General features: G+C 45.4%; 1 protein-coding gene across 1 annotated transcript in view; it reads left to right on the top strand.

The window, feature by feature from the left end:
• Window positions 1-16,082, top strand: part of LOC115539443 (microphthalmia-associated transcription factor) — a 33,400-nt gene that overhangs the window by 9,130 nt on the left and 8,188 nt on the right. Inside the window, exon 2 of the mRNA XM_030350631.1 lies at window positions 2,227-2,575. Within this exon, the coding sequence (XP_030206491.1) occupies window positions 2,227-2,575 (349 nt within the window). The remainder of the gene's footprint in view (window positions 1-2,226; window positions 2,576-16,082) is intronic.

The following is a 16,082-nucleotide window of genomic DNA, read 5'->3' as shown; positions in this document are numbered from 1 at the left end:
CTTAAATCGGCTGGCTAGAGAGATCTTTGGGGAGTCATGAGTTGTCGAGGAGCCTTCTGGAGCGGTCTACAGGGGGCGCTGTTGGGATATAATTCAGATAGGAGTGAAAACACAACGTTTGGTAGAAAGGAGCAGGCTCCTTGGCCCTCTGATATTGAGGCATTTTTGGTGTATTCGTTCATTATTGGTTTCAGCATATATGGAGACATTGATTCAGTATTTTTATTCAATGCTTTATAAATCACAAAATTCATTATAAATCACAATATTCTTTGGGTAGATACATTTAAATGAAATATATATTAATGCATGTCCCAACTTTCCTTTTTTTGTAATTTATATAGATTATATATATTTATACAACTATCATCAACGAGAGTGTAAAATCATATCTGTAACAACTACAGCCTGGTTGTGCTCTTAAAAGATAAACTTAACCTCAAACAGAGTGGATGTTTGAGCACTGTGGAAATGTATGATGGCCGTTGTCTCTAAAGGTTTCCAAAATGGTAGCGGGTCGGGGTCGGGTTGTGTGTTTCAATGGAATATCTGGTGTGTGTATGACTAGCCTGTTCACACCTTCCAGACATGCTTTTGACAAATCTGTTTCCCCAACACGATGACTCTGACTGTTCCTGTGCTTTTGAAAAAAACACAACGTGATAAAAAAATTTCAACCATTATTTTAGCTCACAGTTAACTGTGAAATAATAAGTAATAGGGAAAATAGAATTTGGTGTTGAGAGAGAGAGAGAGAGAGAGAGACAAAAGAAGCATAGAATATATTCATTAGTTGGATTAAATAAAACCTTGATCTGTGCTTTTCTTTCCCATTTTCTTTTCAACCACACATTCTTGTTTCTGAACAGAGCTGAGAGATTATGATTGGACAATGAGATTATATGCAGTAAAGTGGAATTATGGTATGCAGAGGAAAAGAGGAGGAGGTGGTGGTGTGTGTGTGCATGCGTGTGTGTGTGCATGCGTGTGTGTGTGTGTGTGTGTGTCTGTATGTGTGTATATGTATGCATGTGTGCTTGTGTGGGTATGCATCCGTGTTTCTGTGTGTGAGTGTGTGTGTGTGTGTGTGTGTGTGTGTGTGTGCATGCATGTCTCTGTGTGTTTGGGTGTGTATGTGAGTGTGTTTGTGTGTGTGTGTGTGCGTGCGTGCGTGCGTGCGTGCGTGTGTGTGTGTGTGTGTGTGTGTGTGTGTGTGTGCATGCGTGTCTGTGTGTGTGTGGGTGTGTGTGTGTGTGTGTGTCCGTCCATATTAGTGTGTGTCGGGGGTGGGGCTCTTTATCAGACAACCACTGCAGCGTAGACTTGTGTTTTCCAGTGTTTGACTGCACCGGGCTAATTAGTGCGATTATTGCACAGCTGGATTGGCTAGCCGCTGTAGTTTGTGAGTTCTATCAAAGGATCACTCAGTGTAGAGGAGAAGGGCTCATCGGGCAGACAACTTCTGCTTCAGCTCTGATGCTCTATTTTAGGAGCGCAGGGTCTAGTCTGGGGAGCCGGCGTCTAATTTTAAAGGGAACTGTGAAAACAGAAACAAATGTGTGTTCCCTTTTCCCTCTGAAGCTCTTTCTCCTGCCAGTCGGTTCCTTCCGTTGGTCCTTTGAGAATCCTGTTTCCTAGGTCTTTGTTCCTCAGATATTTGGACGGGGGTTTATCTTGTCTGAGGAAAGTTGCAGTGAAGATGTTTCGCACATTGCTGTAGTTTTTTTGAAGTTCTTTTTTTTGAAAAGTATGTTACGCTCTGTGCCTGCATTTTATTTCCCTGCACGAAGGTGGCTTTTCCCACCGAAAAGAACTGTACCTTCCCCAGACATCAATATCGGCTTGTGCAATTATTTAAACTTTACTTTTTTTCTGCTGGGCCTGTTCCCCTGATGACCTCTCTGTCCTCTCACACATTATGGTGTTTACTAACCCTGCTGGTTACACTAGCCTTGCCTAGTTTCAATATTTACTATTCCACATTTCCAGATCATACTCTCTCTCTCTCTCTCTCTCTCTCTCTCTCTCTCTCTCTCTCTCTCTCAGCCTTTCTCTCTCTCTCTCTCTCTCTGTTCCGCTCACGCCCTTTACACCACACTCTTCACCTTCGAACAACAATGAGACACTAACCTGGAGTGTGTGTGCATGTGTGTGTCTGTGTGTGTGTGTGTGTGTGTGTGTGTGTGTGTGTGTGTGTGTGTGCGCGTGCGTGTGTGTCCACCTCAGCCCATCCGACCAGCATGGCTCCTCCAAGCCTCCGCTGGGCTCCTCCGCTGTGACGTCCCGGATCCTGCTCCGCCAGCAGCTGATGCGGGAGCAGCTTCAGGAACAGGAGCGGCGCGAGCACCAGAGGCAGCAGCAGAGGCAGCAGCAGAGGCAGCAGCAGCACCAACAGCACCAACAGCTCCACCAGCACCAACAGCTCCACCAGCAGCGCCAGCAGCAGCACCAACAGCAGGCCCTGCGGTACCCGCAGCCCGGCCCGGCCGCCACCAGCGCCCAGACGCCCGCCATCGACGTCAGCACCCCGGCCAGCCTGTCCCCCGCCGCCCCGCTCCCCATGGAGGTGCTCAAGGTAAGCACGTCTGCACTCTGGAGATCTGATCTGGGATCTGATCTGGGATCTGATCAGGGATCTGATCTGGGATCTGATCTGGGATCTGATCAGGGATCTGATCTGGGATCTGATCTGGGATCTGATCAGGGATCTGATATGGGATCTGATCTGACCTCTGATCTGGGATCAGATCTGGGATCTGGTGACTTAATTCAGTGACGTAATTTTGTGTTGTGTGTGTGTGTATGTGTGTGTGTGTGTGTAGCTACACTTGTCTTCAGCAGTAGCAGTGTTAAGTGAAAGAATATTTTTTTGTTGCATTAATATCTTATTTGTGTATATATTTTCTGTGTGAAGTATGTGGGTATCTATTTCTCTTGTCACCCTTGCGGTCAGCCAAAAGGCTTCAGGCTCTGTGTTCAGCCACCTGTGGATGTGCACCGTGATGGTGGTGGACCAGTCCAGGGAACAGGCAGCTTGTGTAGGGTGGGCCAGCTCGCTCAGGGACTCCTCAGCACGATTTAACCAGCAGTTGCGAGCTGCTAAACAACCTGCTCTAATTTATGATCTACTACTGCTTTTGTAGAAGTAGCAGTAATAGTAGTATTAAGTGTAGTATTAGTTGTAGTAGTAGTAGTAGTAGTAGTAGTTATAGTAAATTATTTAATGAAAAGGTTTCCAGAATTGCCATAACATGAGCAAGGACTGCAGTGTACACAATGTTGTTTAGTGTGCACAAAATAAAACTATTTATTATTTCCTGCTCAGGAAAGTTGTTTCCAAACTTTGCTGGGCAGTTGGGAGAGGTTGATCCTACTATGATGAGGCATGATGAAAAAATTGAGTGAATGAGGTGTGTTAAACGGCGTATACAGGGATTATCTTCCCTGAGAGAATTCCTCTTTAATGCACGCTGTGCCTCCAGCCGTTGGGATTTAGCCATCTTTAATCCTATTTGCTCAGCTACGTTCACATCTTTTCATAGCTTTGATTCCCTGGCGGTCAGAGGAACCAGCAACTGTTAAAAAATTTTCAGTTCCAAAGGAGAAGTCATATTACTGGGCAACTTCCCGCCTCATGAGAATACCATTTAAAAATACAATTTGGTAAGTTTCATATTTTCGCTATTGCTTCAATCTTAAAATATCTTTGACTCTCTTTAAGAAACTTGTGCACAAGAACCGCGTAATGTGCACTCAAGTTCAGTTGAGAATAATGGCTCTGTTTTGTGTCATGCTGATATCTTTTGGACTTTTTATTGAATACTTGCCTTTATATGAGGGATGTCCCATTGGTTTTGATCGAAAATATCAAGCAAGCTCAACCAATAGATTTCTGTGGTTTATGTCTATAGATATGACATATGATATTATATCATATGATGACGTTTACGAGCAGGGACTTTTGGCAGGCCAAGTGCTCTCTACCTGTGGTTCTGATGCATACCGTGCTGATACCTTTCACCATGGGGGCGCCTAGGGAGGAGGACCTGGTGGTGGAGCTACATATATATATATACATATACGTATTGTTAATATAAAGACATTTTGGGGGATTTTGCTGTTTTTGTCAACTTCCGTTTTATTAATTAGGTGTTATCATGAGTTTCTCTTAAAATACGCCCCAGGGAATAGACATCCCAAAAGTTGACATCTGCATATTAAACTATTCAGGGGTCACAATGCTACACAATCCCAGTGGGATCTCGACCACACAGTCACAGAAAATGTTAGGGAAAAATATAAAATACCATTATTAGGACTTATTCTGGGCATTAACATTGGGGATGTGGGATAATGATGCAGTGGTGGTCTGGGTTCATGACTCAGTGTGTCCATGATGCAGTGGGAATGTGGGTTCATGATGCAGTGGGAATGTGGGTTCATGATGCAGTGGGAATGTGGGTTCATGATGCAGTGGGAATGTGGGTTCATGATGCAGTGGGGATGTGGGTTCATGATGCAGTGGGGATGTGGGTTCATGATGCAGTGGGGATGTGGGTTCATGCAGTGTGATGCAGTGTGAGTTCATGATGCAGTGTGAGTTCATGATGCAGTGTGGGTTCATGATGCAGTGTGGGTTCATGATGCAGTGTGGGTTCATGATGCAGTGTGAGTTCATGATGCAGTGTGAGTTCATGATGCAGTGTGAGTTCATGATGCAGTGTGGGTTCATGATGCAGTGTGAGTTCATGATGCAGTGTGAGTTCATGATGCAGTGGGGGTTCATGATGCAGTGGGGGTTCATGATGCAGTGTGGGTGTGAGTTCACGATGCAGTGGGGGTTCATGATGCAGTGTGAGTTCATGATGCAGTGTGAGTTCATGATGCAGTGTGAGTTCATGATGCAGTGTGAGTTCATGATGCAGTGGGGGTTCATGATGCAGTGGGGGTGTGAGTTCATGATGCAGTGTGGGTTCATGATCTAGTGGGGCTGTGAGTTCATCATGATGCAGTGGGGGTTCATGATGCAGTGTGGGTGTGAGTTTATGATGCAGTGTGAGTTCATGATGCATTAGGGGTCTGAGTTCATGATGCAGTGAGGCTGTGGGTTCATGATGTAGTGGAGGTGTGAGTTCATGATTTTCAGAGTGCAGGCGCAGAAAGCCTCTGGGCTCTGCTTTGGTCGGGCGACCATTACCTTGAACCGTGCGAGGCAGAGGCCAGGGGTGGAGGGAAAATATATCAATTGAAACCATTGCAATCCTAATGCAGCATAAACATTACTCTCCATAATCTACAACCCTTTGAGAGGTTTAGCAACCCCCTACCAGACACACACACACACACACACACACACACACACACACACACACACACACACACACACACACACACACACACACACACACACACACACACACACACACACACACACACACACACACACACACACAAACTCCTCCATAAGAAATACACACCCCTTGTTGTACAATACAGCGTTATAAGAGCTATGTTATTTTCTATGATTTGGCACAGCCTGACGGACATTGTTCATTGACTGAAGCCCACCAACTGAAAAAAAGAAGAAAAAAAAGGGCGTTCTGTCCTGGCACTGTTGATCAGGGGGCTGAGGGTGGCTGGGTGGCGGGGGGGTCTGGGTGGCGGTGGGGTAACCTGCCCCTCTGTCTGTGGATAGATTAGGCTCAGGGGGTACCAGGCGGAGCTGCCGGACCTCAGAAGTGCAAACATGAAGCTCAGATGAGTTTATCTAAAGACTGATTGGACCCTTAATTAACCAAGTGACCTCTGACCTTGCAAGGAATAAGTAAAGGGATCAGTTTGGGGATCAGGACAAAAGCGAGTCCAGAACTTACCACACAGCGACCACTAATTCAGCGAAGAATGCTCATAATTAGCCCCCATTCCATGGCGTATTTAAGGGGAGGAGGGGAACACTGCTTTGAACATTATGTAGGATCACTTCCTAAAAGGGTCATAAATTATTTCTAGATTTATTTTAAAGGACTTATTGGACCATGAAGAGAACAAAGTGTGTCTAAAAGTGTCTTTTTTGGGGGTAACGGGTGAGGGATTAGGCAGTGTGAGTTATTTGGACTCATTTTAGTTCAGTGTAGAGAAAATATATTGATGTAAACTGTTTTGCAAAGATGATAATGTAGCGTGGAAAGAGTTATGTGTGTGTGATACATGAAGTGAATGCGTGACTAGTGTGGTCAAAAGGAACAAAACGACGTCTAGTTGGCAGTCTGCATTTGAAAAGCTTTATTTTGCCTGATTCTATTTGAGGACTGATTAGGGGTTTTTATTTTGCGATCTTGGTTAAGGGGCCGTAAATTAGGTTGAGAGTGTGCCTGTGTCGATATATTCAGAAATCGGGTCATGGATCATTTATGATCGCTTCCAGCCTCATTTGTTCCGCTTTGGATCAAACCGTCTGCTAAACTACTAAATCTAGGTATCTATCACTGTTATACAAAAACTATTATTACATTGCGACTTTATCTCAGCTATTAAAGTAAGAGTGTGACTACAGCACAGATAAATAAAACAAGACAACATTCTTATCTTTCCATCACTGGTTGATTCCTGTTCCTGACCCCGGCAGGTGGGTTCCTTTAGGAAACGCTACTTCCCCCGCTACCAACCCCAGCCCCTCCACCTTCTCCTCCAACCCACCCTCAGGTGCCCCAACGTTGAAAGGTAGCAGCACAATACATGCATCAGAACCACAGGTAGAGCAGATCAAACAAGGCCCGCCAAAGCCCCTGCTCGTAAACGTCCTCTCCTGACCGCTCAGTGCTCCAGAGGAACAACTTATTTTAGCCTAAGTACTGCGTTAGCATCCTAATGGCTGAGACACAGGGCTCGATTTGTGAGAGGGCGCATGACAAACAGTGAAATGTGTCCTGCTAGGGGCAAGGTAAACGTAGAAGTCCTGGTGGATTACCCCCCATGTCTTCCCAAATTGAGGGTGAGCATAGTATTGTGTGATGTTGTTTCACTTTGTCAGGAGACTCCTGACAAGAAAAACCAGGGGAGGGGTGAGTGTTGCTGGTGGTTGGGTCGGTGGGTGTGTGTGTGTGGGGTGGGTGATTGGTGTTTGTATGTGTTGGGGGGGGGGGTTGTGCTCACAGTGGTAATGGCCAGAGGAGTTTTAATAGATCAAACTGTGCTGGAATATACAAAGTGTTTTTTGTTGTCAGGATTTGGTGATGCTGTGACTCAGCAAGTTATTATTATTTAATTGTGTCTTTAAGCGAATTTTGCAGCGGAAACTGTGATAACAATGTCCAAAGACATCTATGGATGTTTTCTCTCTTTAAATAGATTTTCTTCGTAGAAAAAGTGAGGGATATCAAATTTCATAGAAAATGTCTACCTGCAGGGAAAATGATGTATTCCAGGGATAAACATGATAATTCTTCCTCTGGTATTGTACATACACCATGAGTCCAGTGAGGGTCAATCTGGGGTAGCCTTCCTATTTTCTCATAGCTCAGGGACTTCCACCAACAAGGAAGAGTAGGGGGGACTTAATCTCCCATGACAATGAAAGATGTCCATCAGGTAAGCTCTGAACTAAATTATTTTAACCACCATGATGACATCGTGCTCTGATAGCAAATGGGGCAAAGACAATAGCAGTGAAAATAGCAGTTGTATCAAAGCTTTTGTGTGGACTTTTCTTGTTGGAGGTTTGTTGGATAAGTGTTGGAAATATCTTCCTCACATAAAAATGTTGATACTTTGAGGCTTTTAGTTTTTTTCCCCAACATCTTAGTGAAAAGGGGTATTGTATAGTCTTGCTCTATGCTTCCATGTAGGCAGCATAGAGCAAGACGTTTTATATGGTTTGCGCAGCTTTCCTACAGCGAACAGAGCACCACGCGCCACGGGAGAGCACCACACCGCCGTCAACCAGAAGAGGCCTCTGCCTTCAAACCAATCTGAAGCGCCTCAGAAACATCTGTCTACCTATCGTCGCATCAATTGTTTGTGAGTACAGCATAGATTGTTTGTGGCTACAGACTACACAACCTACAAAATGACAACATCACCTGAGGACTCAATCCTCCTGCAAAACGCCCAAAACAAGATAGCTTACCTGACTGATGACATCCGTAGACTTTCTGCTGAGCTGCGAAAGAAAGAAGTGATCCTCTCCAGTTTCAGTGAAACACTCCGGGAGAAGGAACTTTTACTCTCCAGCTTCACTGATATCGCAACAGATCAATCAAAGCAGATCTCCACCCTTAGTGCAGCCCTCCAGGACACGGTCCTCTGGGACCCATCAGGCATCCGAGCACCTGTCTCCTCCACTCCTGGCCCTCAACCCTGGACGGAGGTCATCGTTCGCGACCGAAGAAGAAGGCACACTAGGGCGGTCATACCTGCTCTGCCCCTCGGAAATCGGTATGAGGCCCTCGCCGCAGTTCGAGCTTCAATCGCTCCACCGGCCGGGTCGGACGAACAGCAGGACCTGCCGCGTGCCTCGCCGGCACAGTCATCACCTCCGGCAACTTCCCGCTGGACGCTTGCCAGTGTCCCGGCGATTGGGGCTGCTCCTCCGGTCGTTTCCTCCCTGGGGGCTGAGGTTATATCCAACGGCTGTCCAGGGGTTCCTCCGGTGAAGCATCCGTCCGTCGCCGCATCTACCATCCAGTCCGATCAACCAGGCCAACAGCAAAATGGATATTCCTCATCCCGGCGAAGACTGCTGCAGGAGGCAGTCTCCAGGCGATCGGCACCTGAGGCGGAGCTTCCTGAGGCGGAGCCCGACGGTGCCTCTCCTCTCCAGCCCTCGGTGGAACAGCCGCTGCAGGGAGCCTCTGGAACCACTGCCACCACACACTGTATCCCCGTCCCCAAGATCCCAGTCATTCAGCCACTGTTCCCACCATCCACTCTGATTATCGGCGACTCCATCACTAGACATTTGCGCTTCTTCAACGTTATCACGCGTTGTATGCCAGGCGCCTTGGTTACTGATGTCCTGGCTGAGCTCCGGGATATGCTACCAACTCTCCCATCCACAATTCGGAGGATTATCGTCCATGTCGGGTCAGATGACTCTGCCCGTTGTCAGTCAGAGCTCACAAAAACTGACTTCAGTGTTCTCATTAGCTACCTTAAGCAGTGTGATAAATCTGTATTTGTCTCGGGTCCAATTCCTACCATTGGACGCGGGAACGAGCGTTTCAGTAGACTTTTGAGCCTTAACACTTGGCTTCGGGACACTTGCGGGGAAACCAACGTGGGCTTTATTGAAAATTTCGATGTTTTCTGGAACAGACAATCACTCTACTTGAGGGATGGATTACACCCAAACACGAAAGGCTCACGCCTACTGGCTGCAAATATCCACTATACCATGACATGCATAGACACATCCAGATGCAGTCGCCATGCACAGAAATGACTTCCTGCCTCTGACTTCCGCTCCTCTCCTGTGGAAACTACGATCCCCCTGCAGCTTACAGCATCTAGCGCCCTCTGCTGGCCCATTCCGGCATTGACAACAAATAGAAAAATACCCAAGACTAGGCAAAGTGGAAAATATGGAGGTCATCGCCGCGTATTAAGGAGCTTGCAGAGACTTCTACCCTCAGCTCTGTCTCCTATCACCATGGAGCTGTTTAATGCACAATCCCTCACAAATAAATCCCTCCTCATAAATGACCATATTATAGAGAAAAGGCTTGACTTCATGTGCCTAACTGAAACCTGGCATAAACCAGCGGACTACTACGTGCTCAATGAAGCATGCCCACCTGGATACAACTACATGGAGAAAGCCTGCAGCTCTGGTCGTGGTGGTGGACTGGCCATCATACACCGGGCGGAACTAAAACTATCTCCTCTGCAAATGCCTGACCTTTCCTCTATGGAATGTCTGGCCTTCAAATGCAAACATCCATACCCCATGACAGTGCTTCTCATTTACCGTCCTCCAAAGCCAAACTCATCGTTTATACCAGAGATAAGTGATCTGCTGACCTCACTCTGCAGTATCTCAACAAACATTGTCATTGTTGGTGATCTTAATATCCATGTCGACAACCCCTCCTGTCTGTTTGCAGCAGATTTCCTGAATGTGCTTGAGTGTCTTGGCCTGCAGCAGCATGTTGAGGTCCCTACTCACACCAAGGGGCACACTCTGGATCTGGTCATTACTGACACTGCCCTAATAAATAACATACAGGTCTACGATCTTGGTGTATCTGACCACAAGGTGGTCTCAATGGCCTTTACTTTTATGCTGCCAACCACTACACTTAGGCGTCAAATGTCTTTTCGCAACTGGAAAAAAATTGACGCAGCCACTATGAGCATGGATCTCCAGCTCATCACCTGCCCAGCATCTGCCTCAGCGGATGAATTAGTGGAGATCTATAATACCTCACTGAGCAGTGTTTTTGATCTCCATGCCCCGGTCAAATCACGTATTGTTAATTTCTCACGGTCTGCTCCATGGTTCACTCATGAACTGAGGAAAATCAAAACAGCTGGGCGTGTCTTGGAACGGCGATGCAGGCACTCTGGGCTCACAGTCCATAAGCTGGCCTTCCGTGAGCATCAAAAGGCATACTCAAATTCCCTTAAAGATGCTCGCTCACAGTTCTACTCCAGCCTAATAAATGAAAACCCTGGAAACTCTAAACAGCTTTTTTCCACCATAAAGCATCTCCTGAAACCACAACCATCCTCCTCAACTGAAGCTACAGAAGAGCAATGTAACAGCTTCATCGACTTTTTTAGATCAAAGGTCGACAGCATTCGCTCTGAGATGTCCAGCTCTCCATCTCTGCTTCCCTCTGACGCCAACACCCTATCTGCAAGTGTGTTGTCTCCCCTGCATCTTACTGAGGTTCAGGAGAGCCATGTTGAGGAAATCATCAGGAAAATGAAACCCTGTACCTGTACCCTGGACCCCATTCCCACTGTTCTGCTCAAGTCACACATCCCCATTCTCAGTCCTCTCATCACCAAAATTGTCAACCTTTCCCTTCAGTCAGGCTGTGTCTCGCCGGCTCTCAAGGTCGCTGTCATCCGTCCCCTTCTCAAGAAGCCCACCCTGGACCCGGAGGTCCTAGCCAACTACCGGCCTATCTCCAACCTTGCCTTCCTGTCCAAAGTGCTAGAGAAGGTAGTTGCTTCTCAACTTCAGGACCACCTCAAACACAACAACCTGTTTGAAAAATTCCAGTCAGGATTCCGTTTAGCCCACAGCACTGAAACCGCCTTGCTCAGGGTGACGAATGACCTGCTGATGACAGCCGATGCAGGATCACCCTCACTCCTCATCCTCCTGGATCTGACTGCTGCATTCGACACAGTGGATCACACAATCCTCCTAGAGCGCCTCCACACCACCATTGGACTGTCAGGCTCTGCACTAAAATGGTTCCAGTCATATCTATCTGGCAGAACTGAGTATGTCTCACTGGGAAGATGCAATTCCAGACAGCTCCCTGTCTCCTGTGGTGTTCCACAAGGGTCTGTCCTCGGCCCCATCCTCTTCATTATCTACATGCTCCCCCTCGGCTGTGTTGTCAGCAGACATGGGATGTCCTTTCACTGCTATGCCGATGACACACAGCTGTACATCAAAACTGCCCCAAACCCCTCTGCTGCCATGTCATGTCTCACTGCCTGTCTTGGGGAGATAAAGGCATGGATGAGAAACAACTTTCTCCAGCTAAACAGCAGCAATACCGAGGCCCTTCTTGTTGGCACTCCACACCAAGTTCAGTCATCCTCCATAACTCATCTCACTTTCGACAGTCAGGTCATACCCCTCTCCACCACAGTAACAAATCTAGGAGTTAGGTTTGACCCTCACCTCACCTTCAACGATCATATAAAGCATCTGTGCAAAATCTCCTTCTACCATCTCAAAAACATCGCCAAGCTCCGCCCCACTTTAACCCTTCCAGATGCTGAGAAGCTCGTCCACGCCTTCATCTCCTCAAGACTGGACTACTGCAATTCACTGTTCACTGGGATCACTGGCAGGAACATCCAAAAGCTGCAGTACATCCAGAACAGCGCTGCCAGGATCCTGATGAGAGTCAGGAAATACAACCATTTAACCCCCATTTTACACTCACTGCACTGGCTCCCTGTCTCATCCCGCGTCAACTACAAAGTCCTCCTACTCACCTACCAATGCATAAACGGTCATGCCCCCCCTTACCTGCAAGAACTCATCACTCCCCAAACATCAACCCGCCCCCTCAGATCCAATAACAGTCTGTCCCTGCAGATCCCAAACACCAGGCTACGCACCATGGGCGACCGGGCCTTCGCCGCTGCAGCCCCTCGACTGTGGAACAGCCTCCCGGACCACTTAAGGGCAACACAAACACTAGCCTGTTTTAAGACTGGCCTAAAAACCTTTTTATTCATAAAGGCATTTCCTACTTTTTAAAAATTGTATACTAGCACTCTGAGATTCTGCTAGAATGAAGAGTGCTAAACAAATAAAATGAATTATTATTATTATTATTATTATTATAACTCGGTGTTTTGTTAAATCCTATATTTAGACAGGAAAGAGACAAGCACATCCACTGTTTGTCTGGGGAGGAGTGCATGTATTTGTGTGGACATATTATGGGGTACGTTCATCCTACAGTGAACCATTGTATCCCCCTTCTATTTTTGGGCTGTCGAGAGCCAGCTACACCAATGCATTGAGCACTGTGTCACTATCCTTCTGTGTATTTATTTATATATGTGTGTGTGTATGTTGGTTTGTGTATGCGTATGTGTCTGTGTGTGTGTGTCTGTGTGTGTGTGTCTGCGTGTCTGTTTGTGTGTTTGGGTTTGTGTGTGCGTGTGTGTCGGCGTGTGTGTGTGTGGGTGTGTGTGTGTGTGTGTGTATGCGTGTGTGTGTGTGTGTGTGTCTGTGCTTGTGTCTGTGTGTCTGCGTGTCTGTTTGTGTGTGTGTGTGTGTGTGTGCGTGTGTCTGTGTGTCGGCGTGCGCCTGTGTGTGTGCATGCGTTGGTTTACGCACCCATACCCTAGCTTAAGTTCACCAGTCCGCTCAAGGCCACATTAGAAGCCTCATGAGCGGGTTCCTGGAAGGGGAGGGTCTCCAGCAGCCTCGCTCCACTAGCTGAGTGCATCAAGGTGCCGCACGAGAGAGGAACCTGGAGCGGATCCTGATGAGTTGCCAGGCAACATACTATCACTATACCAGGGATAGATAGCCGCTTTATTGTTCTTGGGCTCCTATGCCTGCTGGGAGACACGCGTGGTGTGTAGCATCCCGGTACCGCTCGTTATTATACAGCGCCGTCTGCTGTGCATCCAAGGCAAAACTTGTATCCATGGCGACGTACCATCATTTTTTTCGGATCTGGATGGGAAGGCTTCATGAAAGCGGCCTCATGCAGCTCATGTTTGGTTTCAAAATACCCTTTCAGTTTAGCAACCATGTTAACCGATATCGCTTGGAAACAGAGTAAGCAGGTTTGTTTAGCCATTTCATGTCCAGGTTGATTCAATTAATATTATTGAGCCAATCTGCGTTAAATATTCTATTATTATTGTCAACTTTGCTTTTTTTGTAGCCATTGTTCTCTTGTTGTTTTCTATTTGTGTTATCCGCCTCGATCTTAGATTCATTCAATATTGAGGCTGATATCATTTGGCATGCAAGGGAGGGGGCTTGACTAGGGGGGAAATGCACGGTTTAATTTATTTAATAAAAAAAATAATAGACACTGATTGTGCTTAAAGCAATAAAGCGACCGAACGCTAATGGTTTCTCTACTTCTCAGATCGCACTAATTTATATATATTATTTTTTTAATAACCTATATATTTTTTGTGCTGTAATGCCTTCACAGTCATCATCATCATCATCATCATCATTACGGTTATAATCAAGATATGACAGCGCAATCATGCAAATGTTTCACGAAAATCAGCATAGAGTCATAACTCCATCCCTCTCTGGTGTGGGGGCCCGAGGCCCTGGGGCAGGGGCCATTGTGTTGAATCAGTCACTAACAAGTTGTAAACGTGGGCCCCGCAGTGATGTAAGCTTTGCAACCTAGTAATTACCACACCGTTAACAGCCTTTCATATGCACCTGGGAAGTGGACGTTGGCACTCAAAGAGGAGCTGACCTGAGACACAAGGTAGATACATAGATCGATCGATAGATAGATCGATAGATAGATAGATCGATAGATAGATAGATAGATAGATAGATAGATAGATAGATAGATAGATAGATAGATAGATAGATAGATAGAGTGTGTTACATTATCAAATGGAATGACACATTATCATTCATACTAAATGTACATTATAAACTAAAACTAGTTTTATGGACTCCCTCATTGTGGACGAAACTTACTTAAGTGTAATTGAAAGTAATGTAAGTGGAACTAAAAACAAAAAGGATTTCTGATATGAATGTTGACATTCTGCGGGCAAAACATTAAAACAATAAAAATAAAAGAGAACATTAACGCGTTATTACAGTTTTTCTCAGTCTCTTTGGTACATTTCTCAGATCAGAATTGAAATTCTCAAATCTACCTGTTCAATCTTCACATCATTGTGTCGTTTGTGCACATCAAAAAAGCAGTTTCTCATTTCATCATAAGTATCATAAGTCATAGATATATATATACATACATATCATAAGTCTGTACATGCAAAGTGGTTGAACAAGTTGTCATAATATGTCAAGCATATTTATATACATTTCCATTAGCCTTTTTTTCTAAATCTGTCCTGAATTGGTAAATTGCTACCAGGTAAATCTTGACTTTCTCTAAAGAAGGGAAATGTGTGAGGTGTTAGATCAACCAACGATCAACCAGTTTACTGGAATAGCTCAAAGGTGCATCTCCTGAACCATGATATGGCAAGTATGTATATAGCTGGAGCACAACACAATGTTACATTGTATGAGAATTTGTGGCCCAACAGACAGGAACGTCAGGAGGTGTAGGATGACTGCACTGTAATTCCTACAGCAATGCATGTACAGTTTACCCTAAGGAGATTTTCCTATGTTCACATTTCTAGCAATGACATGGTCTGTCAACAAATTACAGTACAAACAGTCAAAGCGTAAATGTGAATCTTGTCTCTAGCACTCAATCTCCCACATACACTAAGGTGTAACTTACAATTTACAGTAAATGTCTTCAAAACTTTAGCCATGGTTTACATCAGAACATCCCTCCAGAGTACACTGTTATATTGACAACATGACTAAGCAATTTGACTAACTTATCCGTACACAATGACACAAGGACTTGTCATTTTGATGGGACTGACATGTTCATTGACACAGATATTTACTTTTGAGAAACTAATTTAGGATTTTGAGCAAGAGACTGGCTTTTGCATGAAATCCATGGTGTTTTGCTATTTGTACGAATTGTTTTGAGAAATGCACTTACTGTTTTGCAAATTTCAATTCTGATCTGAGAAATGTACCAACGCGACTGAGAAAAACTTTAACGCTGTATGTCTGTCTGTCTATCTATCTATCTATCTATCTATCTATCTATCTATCTATCTATCTATCTATCTATCTATCTATCTATCTATCTATCTATCTATCTATCTATCTATCTATCTATCTATCTATCTATTGAGAGATGGATGGATGGACGTGCAGGCAGACAGACAGATGGATGGATGGATGGATAACTATAGGAAAGTAGGTAGTTTGGTTGGGAGGTTAAATCGACATATTTACATTTGTTTTTTTTTATGTTATATGTAACATACAGACAGAAAAACATGCAGACAGACAGACAGACAGACAGACAGACAGAATGACAGACAGGCAGACAGACAGACAGGCAGACAGACAGACAGACAGACAGACAGACAGACAGACAGACAGACAGACAGACAGACAGACAGACAGACAGGCAGACAGACAGACAGACAGACAGACAGACAGACAGACAGAAAAACATGCAGACAGACATGCAGACAGACAGACAGACAGACAGACAGACAGACAGACAGACAGACAGACAGACAGACAGACAGAATGACAGACAGACAGACAGACAGAC

This window comes from Gadus morhua, chromosome 1 (genome assembly GCF_902167405.1).
Source record: "Gadus morhua chromosome 1, gadMor3.0, whole genome shotgun sequence".
In the NCBI taxonomy this organism is placed as follows: domain Eukaryota; kingdom Metazoa; phylum Chordata; class Actinopteri; order Gadiformes; family Gadidae; genus Gadus; species Gadus morhua.
The sequence above is the reverse complement of the archived record's forward strand: the minus strand, read 5'-3'. Positions and strand labels throughout refer to the sequence as shown.